At 37.5% G+C, this 15738-nt stretch overlaps 1 protein-coding gene across 3 annotated transcripts in view; it reads left to right on the top strand.

Annotated features, from left to right (window-relative positions):
* The window catches only part of LOC110465124 (Ca(2+)/calmodulin-responsive adenylate cyclase-like), a 72482-nt gene that overhangs the window by 37262 nt on the left and 19482 nt on the right, over nt 1-15738 (top strand). For all 3 annotated transcript variants that reach the window (XM_021520727.1, XM_021520724.1, XM_021520726.1), the window contains exons 3-6: nt 10108-10257; nt 13277-13398; nt 14454-14565; nt 15022-15149. In XM_021520727.1, coding sequence (XP_021376402.1) covers nt 10108-10257; nt 13277-13398; nt 14454-14565; nt 15022-15149 — 512 coding nt within the window. The remainder of the gene's footprint in view (nt 1-10107; nt 10258-13276; nt 13399-14453; nt 14566-15021; nt 15150-15738) is intronic.

Here is a 15738-nt window from a genome sequence, read left to right as displayed (position 1 = left end):
AAAACCTATATAACCGTACTATTGTCACTAAAGTCAAATATATACAGGGTACCTATATAACTGCACTGTTAGTCGTTTGCTTATTGAAAAATCTGTACCAGTCTACCAGTTCAAATAATCTATGTATTTCATACTCAACAGGAGGCAGTGCGTGCTTTGACGTAATGTACCATCTTGTCCTAATCCGTTAATCCATTGCGGTATCCGTAGTGAGCCAGTCATACTTTATAAACTATAGTCTGCAGGAAACACGTAGAGACACTAAATACGTGTTTGCCTGTGATTCAGGTTCATTCTCAAATGTTTGATGTTTATTCAAAGATAACCGGAATACCATCAACCCAAAACGAGCTCCATGAGCACCATAAACCCCCTCCATATCCCGATGTTTATTCGCTGGTGCCGTGGTTTGGATGTCTTGGGTTTGGGTACAGAGCTATCCTCTATTGACACCGCGAGCAACAGCAGCCGTTGGCGATACAACCTCCTGTAAGAAAAATACACGCTTTGAGACGGAACTGTTTTAATTATAAATAACAAATATTTTGATTTTTTTTCTGCTTTTCTAATTACAACCTGTTGTGTGTAAGGAGGGGGGGGGGGGGGGGGGGGTGCACACTTGGTGGTTCGACTTCACAGCAATTTAAGACAAATTATCTCGTTGATAACTTCAGTGCAAAAAAAGTTTTCACTTTGTTAATGAATCTGTCCTTTGTCTGAATACTATCACAGTAGCTCTGTTAGGCAAACTTCTGCTCCTGGTTCTCTTTAAAGCAAGATTTACACACCATATTAATTTTATTAAGTCTTAAATGTCAGCAATATGTGGAATGTTCGAAATGTAAGATGTCTGTGTCGATATATCGGTACTGAAGTAAGTGGGAGTCTCGAGATGAAATGTGATAAACTGTCGGATGCTACTGCACAGCACCAAGGTGCATTTGTATGGAGTTCTCCAGAGTTTGCGGAAACGCACTGAAATCTTGTTATCATGATCAGATGTTGATGCTATTTTTATCATTACATTTCCAATTTATCTTCAACATAGAAACCGTGCGAATTTGGTTAAGGAACTTTTTTCTTCGTCATTTGATAAGAGTTGGTTTGAAGCCGTTTCAGTACTGACATGATCTGTAGAAAACGAGCCATCAATCGAACGCACCGCGATAAGGACAGGAAGTAGAGGTATAGCGCGCGGATCGTTTTGCCGACAGACATCGTAATTAAATAAACGGACACTGGAGTTTACGTTTTAAACTGAGTATGATGAAACTGCGATGTGCAGTTTACCAGGCGTCGAGCACATCATTATATTATGAACGGCTATACTGACTATTTATATTTCAGGACGGTTATCGCAAAACAAATGCCGTCATTATTAGTTTAGATGCATTTCAATTAATTGACCATGCTTATTGATTATTGCTGAAAGTGATCCGTGATTTCCGTGCCATGCATTTCGAACTTTAACAATCTGATAAGCATTGCTGACCAGTTACTGTTGGGAGTGTACTATCCTATGGAGGATGTGTATCCCATAATTCATCTCTCCATAACGGCGTCCTGTTATACCTCTCAACAGGCTGTCTTTGATGTAGCCGTATTCCGAGGTTAGGACACAATAAACACATCTCGACCCTTTATATGTCATGATGATGAACGAGATGTTGAGGCTCCTTGGTGTATTCCTCTGTCTGCAGAAAATAGACGTGCATTCGTGAGGTTTTCTGCTATACAAGCATACTATTGTAGTCACCATTGGGAAAACTGGAACAAATCAGCCCGCGTGCAATACTTCAGACACGATCGTCAATCGTGATGGTTACATTGAACGACACTGTTGTCTTTTTTTCCCATGCATTATTGCAATTGCTCAACGTTAACTGTTTTTTACATCCAATTAAACATGCAATATAATGAAATGGATCGAACTACAAAATAAACATGAAAGAAACAGTTCGTAGTTTAATGTTGATTGTAAACCTTGTTATCTCTGATAAAATATTATCGGAGACTTCCAATTCGCATACATGTTCTAGTTTATAAGCCGATAGTAGGATTTTGACATTATAAAAGTTATTCCGTCTTTTCGTATTGCAGAGTTATCTGCTCTTGTGAGCAGTTATTGATTGTTACGTCATTTGTTTGTGAGAGTAACGTCATACATTTTTGAGAAAACGACGTAATTTTCTCACACAAACTGATGACGTAACAATCAATACCTGCTCACAAGAGCAGATAACTCTGCATTACGAAATAACGGAATTAATGTTCGGTTTGCTTTATTCCTGTCAGAAAACGCTTCTCTTAATTTAGAAATTAATTTACAGTTAAAATGAATTCTGACCTGTCTCATCCATTTTAGTACCTAGAATGGTTATTTAGTCTTATTTGAAACTTATATATTAAGCGTATAAACGCGTAAATTAATGCTTTTGTCGCGGGTGAGATGAAAATGAAGCACTATTCTTCCGTTCAGTAATCATATAAACCTGGGCATATTCTAATTACTGTTATTGTATCCTGTCACATTCATTCTGCACTTTCTTTCTATACTTCCGTTGTTGTGTGGTATTTTTGGAAGTTCAATTAGATTCCGGGCATCGTTGATAAATGTATGATACTACCTCCTAGCTTGATGTATGCGCTCCTCGCTCTGCATGCAGGACAGAAATAGTTAATTAATCTGTATGGGTTGTCAAGTCTGCACTTCGAAAGCAGGATTCGATTAGACTTGGTCCTCATTGCGTAACCCGAAAACGGAAATGACGTTTAAAAAACCCAAATTGAGAGAACAATATTATTTGGTAATAAATCAAAGAAAAGACTTCATAGAAATTCGGGCTTATAAACAGCCTCCATCGATCAGGGAAGACGAGAAGCGAAAACATGTTGACGTCTGCTATTGGTAACCAAGTCATCTCGCGCAGCCCACTTTTAAACATTAAGATGTGTGCAGGGCATACTTGAACGTTACTATTCCTACCCAAACCCTGCTGAGACTGACTATTCCTACCCAAACCCTGCTGAGACTGACTATTCCTACCCAAACCCTGCTGAGACTGGATTAATGATGTAGCGACCGCTCAGGAAGACAATGACTGTTAAATAAAGCAGGCTAAGCATGGAGAGATAGGTCACAAGAAACTCATTCGTTTGGTCTAAATCCGGCGATCTTTGATTGAACAAAACCGATAAGATTTATAGTAAGATACAGTTGCAGGGAGTAAGCTCATGGTATAGAAAATATATAGTGTGTTATACAAAGCCAATGTCTGTTCCTAATACAGCTTTTATCCCGTGTGCATTAAAATCCTGCTGGAAAAAACGCGTGTTTTATAAACACCAGCCATAAATTGTGTAATCAGACGAGGAAGGAGACTAATGTTGGTGGACTTACCATTCTTCTTGTAACATAATTATTGTGCGCTGGAAATGACAACTAATAAAGTAAATATCAAACCGTATATCTGTTCCTTGTTACGCTTCAAATATCGTAACACTGTCAACTGTAATGTACTTTAAACGGCTCATCAGTTAATTTATTTTGATTATCACACATTGTCACACATTCATAACATTGTCAAACATTGTAATTCATTGTTCATTGACAAAAATCGTAATACACTGTTCATTGACGAACATCGTAATGCACTGTTCATTGAAAAACATCGTAATGCATTGTTCGTTGACAAATATTGTAAAACACTGTTCATTGAAAAAAAACCGTAATACACTGTTCATTGACAAACATCGTAATACATTGTTCATTGACAAACATCGCAGTGCACTGTTCGTTGACGAACATAGTAATGCACTGTTCATTGACAAACATCGCAATGCACTGTTCATTGACAAACATTGTTCATGCACCGACGGTTCGTTGACGAACATAGTAATGCACTGTTAAATGACAAGCATTGTTATGCACTGTTCGTTGACAAACATTGTTCATGCACTGACTGTTCATTGACAAACATAGTATTGCACTGTTCATTGACAAACATCGTAATACACTGTTCATTGACGAACATCGTAATGCACTGTTCATTGACAAACATCGTAATGCATTGTTCATTGACAAACATCGCAATGCACTGTTCGTTGACGAACATAGTAATGCACTGTTCATTAACAAACATCGCAATGCACTGTTCATTGACAAACATTGTTCATGCACCGACGGTTCGTTGACGAACATAGTAATGCACTGTTAAATGACAAGCATTGTTATGCACTGTTCGTTGACAAACATTGTTCATGCACTGACTGTTCATTGACAAACATAGTATTGCACTGTTCATTGACAAACATCGCAATGCACTGTTCATTGACAAGCATTGTTTATGCACTGTTCATTGAAATCATCAAATGAAGTAAATGCTTGCGCACCAAACATGTAAAACTATATGAAACCCAACTACTTACAAACATTGTCTCTGATGTTCACAATATGCATTTCAACTATTGTATCAACGTTTTTAACATAAAACCTCTATCATAATATGTTACTTTATCTTGGTGGTGTCTTTTCCGTGCATCGTAAATATCAAGTTATTGAACAACGGTTTTTACCGAAATATAGCCGAGTTGTCTTTGGTGACCTTTTCTGGTAGGCGACAAACGGCTATTGAAAACCATTCGGGAATTTCCGTCAAGTTTAAAATTGACGTCACGATCTAATGAGGCCCTGATTTCTATAACATTATGATAGATTGACCTGAACTAATACGTGAGTTGATTGATGCTGTGGACGATTATATTTGTTAATTGATGTTAATATATGTTGTGTAATGTAGACAAGTGTATCAGTGATTATCGTGACAGCCGCTCATAAAGCGGGAGTCTGTGGAGTCGGTTAACATTTTATGATGATGCTTTCAATAAGTTGACCTAAATCCACATATCCCGGATTTATGTGTTAGCCATTTTTCTGTTTACACTCACACAGTCGTTTTACGAGGATCTTTTTCTTTTGGAGGCATGCGGGACGTGACTGACATAGACGATGTATATAGGTCAATATAAACCGAAAGTAGACATACTTCTTTTGCCTGCTTTTATCTGCCATATATCACAATAAGAAAACCTTCACAATCAGCAATATGATACAGAGATATGGCAGACTCGAGCCCTTTGATGGTTTGTTCGCGGATAGAGATCCTTTCTCTATATACATACCTACAGGATACCAGACAGCATTACAGATTGATAAATGCGCGCACGTGCATTGCTGATGATTGAGAAACATAACACACTTGCCCCGTGACCTTGGGAGGATAATGTTCTACTTATTAAATGATTAAAAGTCATATTTCACCCACACTTAACCTCTTCCGGCAGATACATTTTCCAGACGTTCTTTATTTCAGTTCGGAACAAAAATAAACTTGTGAACACATATTTAGAGCGGGGAATCTAGGTCGTATAGACTCCATGTATAGCGATCGGGTTTAAGCAGACATTTAGAATGAGAGACACCATCCGCTGTGTTCAGGGTTAAGCACGTAGAGTTCTTGGTGAGACGGAAACACCCATAGCCACTGGGTTCGCACACATTATTTTTAATATTCACTAATGTGTGATCACAAGCAAATTTTGTATGTTACGCAACAATAACCTAGAGGCTACATATACGGCATATCACAGTGAAGTCACACCATGGCATCATTTGTACCTGCCTGGAAAATCATTCCGGAAACGAGATGAAACTAACAAGACTTTTTTTTATTTATAGTAACATCGCACTTTGATGTAGTCCTGTGCTATTTATTCTGTTTGGTTTGAATGTAGCACTATATTCTGACACCAAAGAAATATTTGCGTTCTCCTTTGATGTTACTTTAGTAACAGAGGATGACATGACCAGGCTTTAGTCGATGTGATGCATTGTATGACTGTTTCTGACTCATCACTATAACCAGTAATCAATTCCGAGTTGTAGTTTTTTCGTGCAAATTTTACGAACAAGGGGATAAATTCCCCGATAACACAAGCAAAATTGTCGTCCTGTTAAAGACTTCCTCTTTATAAAATGCATGCGTAATAATACGTAAGTTGTTTGTTTAAACTTTCAAATAAGGCCATCCCATATTGGTACGAGGTGCCTCCCCTCCTAATCCTTGATTCCGGTTAATAGTTCTACTAACCGGAAGTGCTTCCTTTCCAATGGCGTTAACTCCAGCTGATAGTTCTAGTGTTAGAAGTACCTTTTATTCCAGAAAGTAATTTAACTCCTATAAGAAGACTTACTGTGTATTATGGTCGGGTTCTTTGATTCTGCAACAGAGTTTTAATTGGCTGACCTTTTTCAATTTCAAGTTTAATTATTCTCTGAGAGACCAGGTCTCATTTCATGTTGTATACATACGTGATTGATGGCTGTATCTATACAAACTCTCATCTACAATACTCGTAGCTACAGGTTGGTTGTCGGTAATTTGCTTATGCGTTATTTCCAGAATGACTTTCATCAGCATTGCAGCCGAAAGCAGGTAATAGAATAAAAGACTTGTCTGTAGCTAGTATAAACGTTGTTAGGGTAATGAGATAAAGCATCCCAGCCTCGTGCACGCTGGTAATGAGTATCTAAAGCATTACTTCTGTAGGTTTGGTTATTGGTGCCAGAACAATGGAGAATTCATTCAGATAGATAGCATACGTTGAACGTTCCTTTGTTATAAATTAGTTAGATTTGGTGGCACACCCAACTTTTTCTTGGTATTAAATACTAAAACAATTTTCATATGTGAACAGTGATAAAAAAAACCGTATGAGATAAAGGAAACAGAAAATATGGTTTTCCCGTAAAACACAGCTTTAATGTAAAGTTAAGTGTCATGTGGTTTCTCCATAAAAATATCAGCTCAAAGATAAAGTAAAACCATAGCTACGGCTTCTCCGTCAACATATCAGCTAAACGGTTAAGTAACTGAAACTAATTAAGGTAATGTAAAATCGAAATACCTTTGTTTCCCTTTTAGGATATTCCACTGCAATATGCACTTAGACGTTTCAGAGACAGGAAAACTCAGACAAACATGAAATCGTCAAAATATTGCTTTATTGTGTATTACATTGCATCGAGTACCAATTATGAATGTAAAACTAATTTCAACCATGCTTACTGGGTTTTTTTTCGAAAACAAGTTCGTCAGGGTTTTCCACTGGGGACTCCTCAAACTAAGCCTAGATATTTTACAGTCATCAACACTTGAATGACGCATAACAAAGAGATTAAAGCGTTTATAACGATTACAGACTTGTTAACTTTATCCTATAGCGTGGATTACACGTAAACATTGATAGATTTGACGGGAGACATGTTGACTGGTGGCACATGTGGTACGGAAACGCTTACTCCTCCGGAACGCCTTGTTTAGGCGGGCTCTTTTCGAGATTCCCGGTGTTTCTCACGTTTGTTTCGGTGTTGCCTCAGGCCCTGAGGGCTAATTATTGTATCGACTTTGTAATCTAATTCTGATGTTGTGGTAATACCATTCCTTTGTCTGTTTGGCTTTTAACGTAATAAGATTTACATGCATGCATTTCCGGTAATACAAAGCTTGTTGCTCCTTAAATAGCATATACAAATAGACACTCGTTAACACTTAAGAGGAGCACTATTCTTCCTATCTAAACACGACTTCTAGGGTAAGGAAACAACCAGGCCCTTATGTAAAATGTCATGAAACCCATTTATCAAACAATGCAAAAGGAAGCGACTAATGACGGACTGATGGGAGCACTTCTCCAATGTTATCCTAACAATAGCCCTTTGTTACAAACATATTGGACAGAATAACTACAGTAATGCGTTATATAACATCAATTGTTTCCCACACGCGCTCTGTCAAGAAGCACTTACTGGTAGGCCCCATCTTCATTCATAAAATGTTATCAGATCAGAGAAACAACGTTCTAAATATATCTATATGCATTTTTTATTTCAAAAACCATCTGCTATTTATAAACCCGTCTAATAAAACTCGAGTTGATATTGTAATGGAAATGGACTTGGGATAATTCCAGCTGGAAATGAAGTTGATAAGTTGTATTTGGACGGGACATTGATCAAATGAAGTTGCCACAATCCCTAATGGCGGGCGACTGGAATGGAGTTAGCAACCCCAAAGAGGTTGTTATCCCCCTGCTGTGAATCGGTAGTGACGTCTTAATGGAGATTTGATTCCCTGATTTTCTACATCTGCAAATGGTGTAGGACCCGATAACAGGAAACAACACACATTCACTGCTTCTGAGCTGCCGCCGGTAATGAGCTGTCGCCGTCAGCTGATACTCCGCGTACCTTCGGACCTTCCGAACAGGGTAGGAGCTATAATAGCGCCGAAGAATAAGCCAGGATATAGCGCAGTTTGATATAGATTCCTTAATTCATTTTACGGAAATACGTTGTATTTTAGACATATTGCTGTTGGTGTTCGATGAAGACGAGATAAGACCGCACTTCTAGCGGTACACTCCTTATCTACGCCAATAGGTGCAGACAATCACACAACAGGCATTCGAATAACAACGCAAATAGTTAAAACTGCCATGACATTCATTGTAACTAATATGTCACTGTGAATTATATTTTGTGTAGTAAGGATTCCGTATTAAATCGATGCGACGTCAGTTTGAATTCCCAGGACATATTTACCCTAACCTTGGTGTAACATTGACTTTTCAACAATGTTGATAGAAAACGATCGTTAACGCCATAAAAGGAGGAACAAAACTCGGTGTCTGATTTACACATCGCTGTTTTGTTCGCCTCTTATGATTTATACATACGCCCGCTCTTTTTTGTGCTATTTATCATGCTCAATAATATCTCCATATAATCGCGAATATAATGAATGTTGAATGTTAATTCAGTTACTGAAGAACCAATGGTGCTGTTTCTCTGCAATAAGTCATTGTTGTTCTTGTTGTCGCCATCCCCGCTGCCACTGTTGTGTTGAAATTCCATAGATGTGTATTTTCTTATCTACCTTTCCATGTTATAGCGTTTTGACGATTTCTCAATGAAGTTGTCAATTTTTTATGACGGTAATGCGCCCGAGTTTCACTGATATAGGCAGAAACTAGTTTGAGGAATTGCAGCTCAAGGAAGAAAATGACAGCGAAATAATACCGGTTTTGTTAAATACCCAAGATGAACCGTTATGTATAGCAAGCTGAATTAAACCAGTCGTGCTTTACACGTTTCTCGGACTAAGCAATATTATATATTTTTTTGCTTTTTTTTTTGTTTTATGAAAAAGACAAAACAAAAGAATAAAATTCGCAATTCAATTTCCCCCCCNAAAGAGGAAAGATACAGTGTCACCTGCCCAACCACGTGGGGTTTTCTATGGGTATTGCACATATTAATAACGCCCCCTCCCCCCCTACAACCTCGCGCTAAATCTGGGCCAATAAGAGTGATTAATATAAGAAGAAATACTTGGTTTCTTAACTTTTGTAAAAAAGATAAAGTTCATATTTGCAAGTTTAATGGTATGAAGGATGGCTTGTGATGACTGTTGATTATTTATTAATCGCTGAAAATAACATTCCATAAGTGTAATTAAGTAAAATCAGTGACATGAGTATGAGTTATCATAGAAACACACAGGTTAAGTTCTAAATTTAAGTTTGAATTTGGTTTTAAAACGTTCATTCATTTCTGACCATGTAACAAATGTGTATGTTTAAAGAACAATGGCGACTTCATCTCACACTGCCCCTGGTTTCTTTCTCATGCAAACATTAAATACTGAATTTGACACTGACACTGGATACTTCGTAGCGCTGCTCCAAATTAAACAAAGTTTGTAAACTTATTTTAAGACCATATTAGGTCTGATGCGAGATTAGGTTGTCCCTGACGCTGGGCCTATTGGCACATATCAGTGTTAACATTTTGAAACGTACCTAAAATGGCTCAAACTGTGGTTAGAGTTTATCCAAAGCTTATTGTCTAGCCGATTCACGAATAATACAAGTATCGTATTGTATCGGATGTATATTGTTTACTGCGTCCGATATGTGAGTATATGTCATATTGCTGTTAAAGGAATTATAAAAAGTTGCATATATGAACGGTGTTTATATTTCCAGTTGGTGGCCAATGGAATTCTGTTTCTTTGTGTTAATGTGGCGGGCATCTTCATCCATAACGTCACTCAGCGTGCCCAGAGGAAGACATTCGTGGACACGCGGAATTGTATTGCGGCCCGCCAAGACATTGAGGACGAAAACGAAAAGCTGGTAAGCGAATAGGTAGTTTGGTGATATTGACTTATCTTATAACCGGAAGTAACGGGTAACTCGTGTATAAAATTGGGACCATAAAAATACCAAGCCCTTTTGTTCAGGGTTCTTTGTCTCGTCTGAAACTGCATTAACAATAGTTATATAAACTTTTGAAGATTATTAGATTATGAGGTGTTCCGATAAATGTTCACGAGGATAATCCACTCATCTTTTTATAAAATGTAGTGTCTAACAAACATGCTATGGGAATAGGAAGATCCTCTCGGGGCAACTTAATCAACAAAATTGACAAAATTATCATTATATAAAAAGTGCGACTTCTCTACACGGCGTGCCCCCTTTACGAAGTATTGGACACTGCTTTTCCGGCAGGACTATAGCTTTCACATCCTCGATACTCCAGGGATTACGCTAACTTTCGCTAATTCTCGGCGACATCCTCAGTTAAAAGTATTGTATATAATCGATTTTACCAAAAATGGAAAAGTTTTCTTTTTCAAGATTCATGCGGTTTAGGTGCTTGTTAATACAAACGACTCTTTATTTTAATCTGCTTTTATTACTATAACATGTCTATCAACAAAGAAGAGTTCACAAGGGCCAATAAATGAAAGATGCATGTTTCAAAAATTACAGCAAACAAACAAAAAAGGAAATAGACAAACGTCAACTTGAATATTAAAAGTGGCTATTGAGACTGATATATTTTGGAATAGACCAAACGAGAGCGAAAGTGAGCGCAATCCCCTGGAGTATCGAGGATGTAGCGTTCATAAATCATTTCTGAAAAGAAAACCATACATTGCAGGACTGTTAAGAAAAACGATAGAAGATGAAATAAACAAAATATAATCATCAACAGTGTTCTGCGTGTCAGGGGAGGTTTAATACGATAACTCTCACACGGAGCTCATCAGCTTAGTTGGTAGACCTTTCAACAAGCCTCGGTTTTATCATCCTCGATATCCAGGGGTTTTGTTCACTTTCGCTCTCTGCACCCCTGGAATATGTCATAGCAAAATTGAAGGCACGAAGATAGCTGTGAGGTTCCTTTGATGTACATCAAAGGATCGAACTAGCCGTCTTGTCTCATTAACAAGGTGGTACACACCGAGCCTTCAATTTTGCTATGACATATTCCAGGGGTGCAGAGAGCAAAAGTGGGCGAAACCCCTGGATATCGAGGATGCAATTTTATACATGATATCAAAGATTTATTTTGTTTCGTCATCTTGGATAACTCATTTTTGTTTTTGATTCTTTATTTCATTTAATATTTTGAATGTATCGTTCCCCTTCTATATTAGAGTGCAAATAGACGTTCACTCCGGTTACGATTTATGTTTGAAGGTGATTCCTGTTTCTGTATGAATCTGCAAACATAACGTTTGTGTTGTATTGGTTTTACAAACACCATACGAATGTCCAGTATGCCACCAATACCGTTAATAGCCGCATATCCAGTTTTAATGGTTTGAAATATTTGTCCTAAAACAAGTTTTAATTATCATTTAGTAATTTGATATTGTGCGTGTTTTTCTGTCGTTATGTCAGGTTTCAAATGATCTGAATCTGCTACATGACCTGGCACCAGTCTATAAAATTCATGTTAAGCTTTAACAAAAGTTTACAAGGCCTTGCCTCTGTCTAAGAAATCCATTTATCGAACTTCATCAAGCTGCTCTGTTTATAAATTAAAGTTTCGGGATGTACTTCTGATGATTTATTTCATCCTTTTATAGTTTGTAATTTATCGATAAGGTAATTTCGTTGTTGACGGTTTCTTTGAGATCTTATTCTCTGTAACAAAGACATGTGTTTTATATAAAACTCGGTTATCTCGTCCTCCGTCATGTCGACTGAACAACAATATCTCACGGGATGTTCAGAGGAAACGCGACTGTCACTATAAACAATGGCTAGAATTCTAGTTGATTACTTTGTATTGATTATTTACCTGGAATATGTTATTGTTAATGTAACATTATCGTCATACATTAAAACGAGGGTTTTAATACTTGATGACGCAATTTTTATTATGGCATCGAAGTTATTTTTTGGTCTCTACCGCGGTTATTATTAATTTAAGTATTTGATTACCTTGTTTGTCAGCCTTGACGTCATTGTCCACAGCTTATCCGTATTCTGTATATGCACAGTGTCACGTAGCAACGTGATGTAGTGGTGAACCTGTCATGCACGTGCACTCCCTGCTGTAGTATAGAGACGGCTTGGCCGCATAAATATCAAATTAAATGTGCTTGTACGGGCTCTGTTCAATAATGCCATCGGTGCAATGTACTTCTAAGTGTATAATTTGTTCGCGATGAAGACCCGTTATGATAGGAACCTGCTTCTCCAGTCGCGTCATACTCCGTAATAGGAATGAAATTTAGCAGCAATGTTGTGAACTCCACTGCCGGTCGTGATGTACGGTATTCAGATAATCCAGGCTGATTCCCTTCGTGACAACTGAGGACTTTCTCGAATTAAGCGGATTAGATTCTGAAAATGTGTTAAATCTAAAAGTACGTTGGTATAAATGGTATGAACATGCAGTAGAATTAATTCCACAATGAGGGGAACCGGAACCATGTTTTCAAAGCTATATCATATGTTATACGAAACCTATATCAAATAAGTATTTTGGCTTGTGCACTGATAGTGTCGTCTGCTTTAGTCTTTCTGAACTCTGGGGCGATACTCCATAATTAGCCATTTTTCTTTGGGGGTCCCATACAAGAAAATATGACCGTAGAAACTCGAGGAGCGAGAGACAAACAAAAGTTGAATTTTAATGTGATGTGACCAATCATATATGCTGTTGAGGTGTAATAAAATTGTTGATATTTATACACATCTTTAGTGTTCTACATAACACCCTCAAGATGTATTATTTAGGATTTTCCCGACCATGTAATCGACTAATGTTTCCTCAGCCTATTACGGTGTTGAGTTTGAGTATTTAAGATCTTTTGTTTTATTTTTGACATCTTCGTTTTTTCAATTGCAGGAAAAATTGCTCCTCAGCGTCCTTCCTGAACATATCGCTGTATTAGTGAAAAAGAGTATTACCCAGAACCCAACAATGCAACAGTTCCATCAGATATATATACAAAGACACGACAACGTCAGGTAAAACAGTAACAACTTGCGAATTGGTATTACGTATATGTTCAATAGGGGAAATGGGACAAGCATTTATTTACTTCATCCAGAGGTCTAAAAATGGAATCTTAGAAAAGAATTGATGTAATTGACCATCTTGCTTGACCTATATTAGCCGAGATATTTTTTAGTTCTCATTTTCAATCAGACTGATTTCGACATTGCTTCATACAAATGTTCCTCTTCTGGCACTCACCAAGTGCTGTTATTTTTTTTAACCGTTCACAATCACAGATTGCTACATTTGTTTGATTGGCTTAGACATTTTGAAGATCCACCTGGTCATTGATAACCAATCTTGATCTAGATAATGTCCTAAAGGTCCTGAACAGGTGCTGTTATTTTGGGGTGACTTATATCCTTATTATTCTTAATATACTTAGTCCATCAAGATCAATTTCAACCAAACCTCGCACACATATTTACGTCATAGTCCTTACTGCGTTATATTTGAGTTCTTAAGACGTAAGCAATACAGCTTTTCCATACATGGAATTGTAATGAGTTTGTTATGCGTTTTTACTTTCTCCGTTACTTGTTTTGCTTACAAATGTTAATCGTGGAACAATACAACTGAGAAACGTTTGCTACTGCCACGTTATTTTGTCATGGTGTATTAAACGCCTAAAAACTTCCCCAAAAACTTTGGATTATTTACTCTTCGTTGTTTTCTCTGATATTTGTTCCATAATTTTTTTTGGAAATTATACAGTTTGGTTCACCATAATTTATAAACAACCTTATTTGTAGCTCGTATTAAATTGATACGAGTTCAACACGGCAACCATGCGACAAAAAACAAATGAACACAATGTATCCCATCAAATGTTAGTCATCAAATGTTAGTGCTTTTAAAAATGTGTTTATTTCCTGCGTTTCTATGTATTGTTTTGTCCTCTTTTCTCTCCCGATATCAATCTCCATTTGCTGTCGCCCATTTGACCCTTTGTATCATTGTGCTATACAATCTGTATCAATTTATTATAAAAGTTGACCAATCGCCGTTATGCTCACTTTTACAGTATCTTGTTTGCCGATATAGTAGGCTTCACCAACCTGTCCTCCCACTGTTCCGCCCAGGACCTCGTCCGTATCCTTAACGAACTTTTCGGACGCTTTGACTATCTGGCCACGGTAAGCTCTGCTAAATGGTGGATTTTTTTTTTGATCATATCAGGCGATTTTCGCACTATGACAGGTTAAACTACAACAATGTAATAATCGTTACTCAAATTAAATCAGAGATTATCATTTTCAGTACGTTGATGACATGTTATTCATTGATTCATTAGTTAAATTCCATAGTTTGAGCGTTAACTACGATATAATGCTTGGTTGACCACAACACAAATTGTAGAGCAATCATCATCATACAGTCATCATCATACAGTCACCTTCAGGTCATGCAGATCATATCAATAGTATCCAAAACACTAGATCATATCTAAAGCACTGCTATATTTGCAAACAATTAGTCTCAAATTCATACAGATTTTTTGCCCTTTAAGGTCAAAGTTGTATGTGGTTCAGAAGTACACTTTTATAAACTCTTAATGTTCTCTGAACATCTGTATGCATATCTGTTTGTAGAAGAACCATAACCTACGTATCAAGATCCTCGGTGACTGTTATTACTGTGTGAGTGGACTGCCAGAGCCGAGAGCTGACCATGCCAAGTGTTGTGTGGACATGGGTCTGGACATGATAGAGGCTATACAGTAAGTAAGGAGTACGAGTGTGGAGAGTCATTAAGACCTCAGACCATAGTGGTCAGTCAGTGTGTCATCAGATACTGGATTTACACCAGTTTGATATAGGTTATTGTGCTTGATACACGTTATTTTGTCTGCTACAGGCTATTGTGTTCATGTTGTTATTATAACCCCGCAAAGAAGTTGGGAGTATACTACATGTATAATCACCCGATATGTTTGTCCGTCCGTCAGTCTGTCTGGATGTCTGACGTTCCTAAAGTCTTTTCAGGGCAACTCCTCCTAAATGTTAGCCCTGATTTCAACGACACTTAACAAATCAAATAGCTACCCCCTGATGTTGTGCATGCAGGAGTCATTTTTTAATTCTAACAATTTTGTACGGAGTTTTGAGACTAAACTACTTGGCCGATTTCAACGAACATTTACAGATATGGTAACTACCCCCTGACGTTGGCCATCCAAGTAGTATTTTTGTTTCAATCCGAAAGATTGACTTCATATTGGCTTTGTGCACCTGGGCATGATATACTAATTTTGTTTTCATTTCAAACCTTATTAATAGAGGACAGATGTTCCCTTTATTCTAATTGTG

Source organism: Mizuhopecten yessoensis, unplaced genomic scaffold, assembly GCF_002113885.1.
Source record: "Mizuhopecten yessoensis strain PY_sf001 unplaced genomic scaffold, ASM211388v2 scaffold11057, whole genome shotgun sequence".
NCBI lineage: Eukaryota > Metazoa > Mollusca > Bivalvia > Pectinida > Pectinidae > Mizuhopecten > Mizuhopecten yessoensis.
The sequence above is the reverse complement of the archived record's forward strand: the minus strand, read 5'-3'. Positions and strand labels throughout refer to the sequence as shown.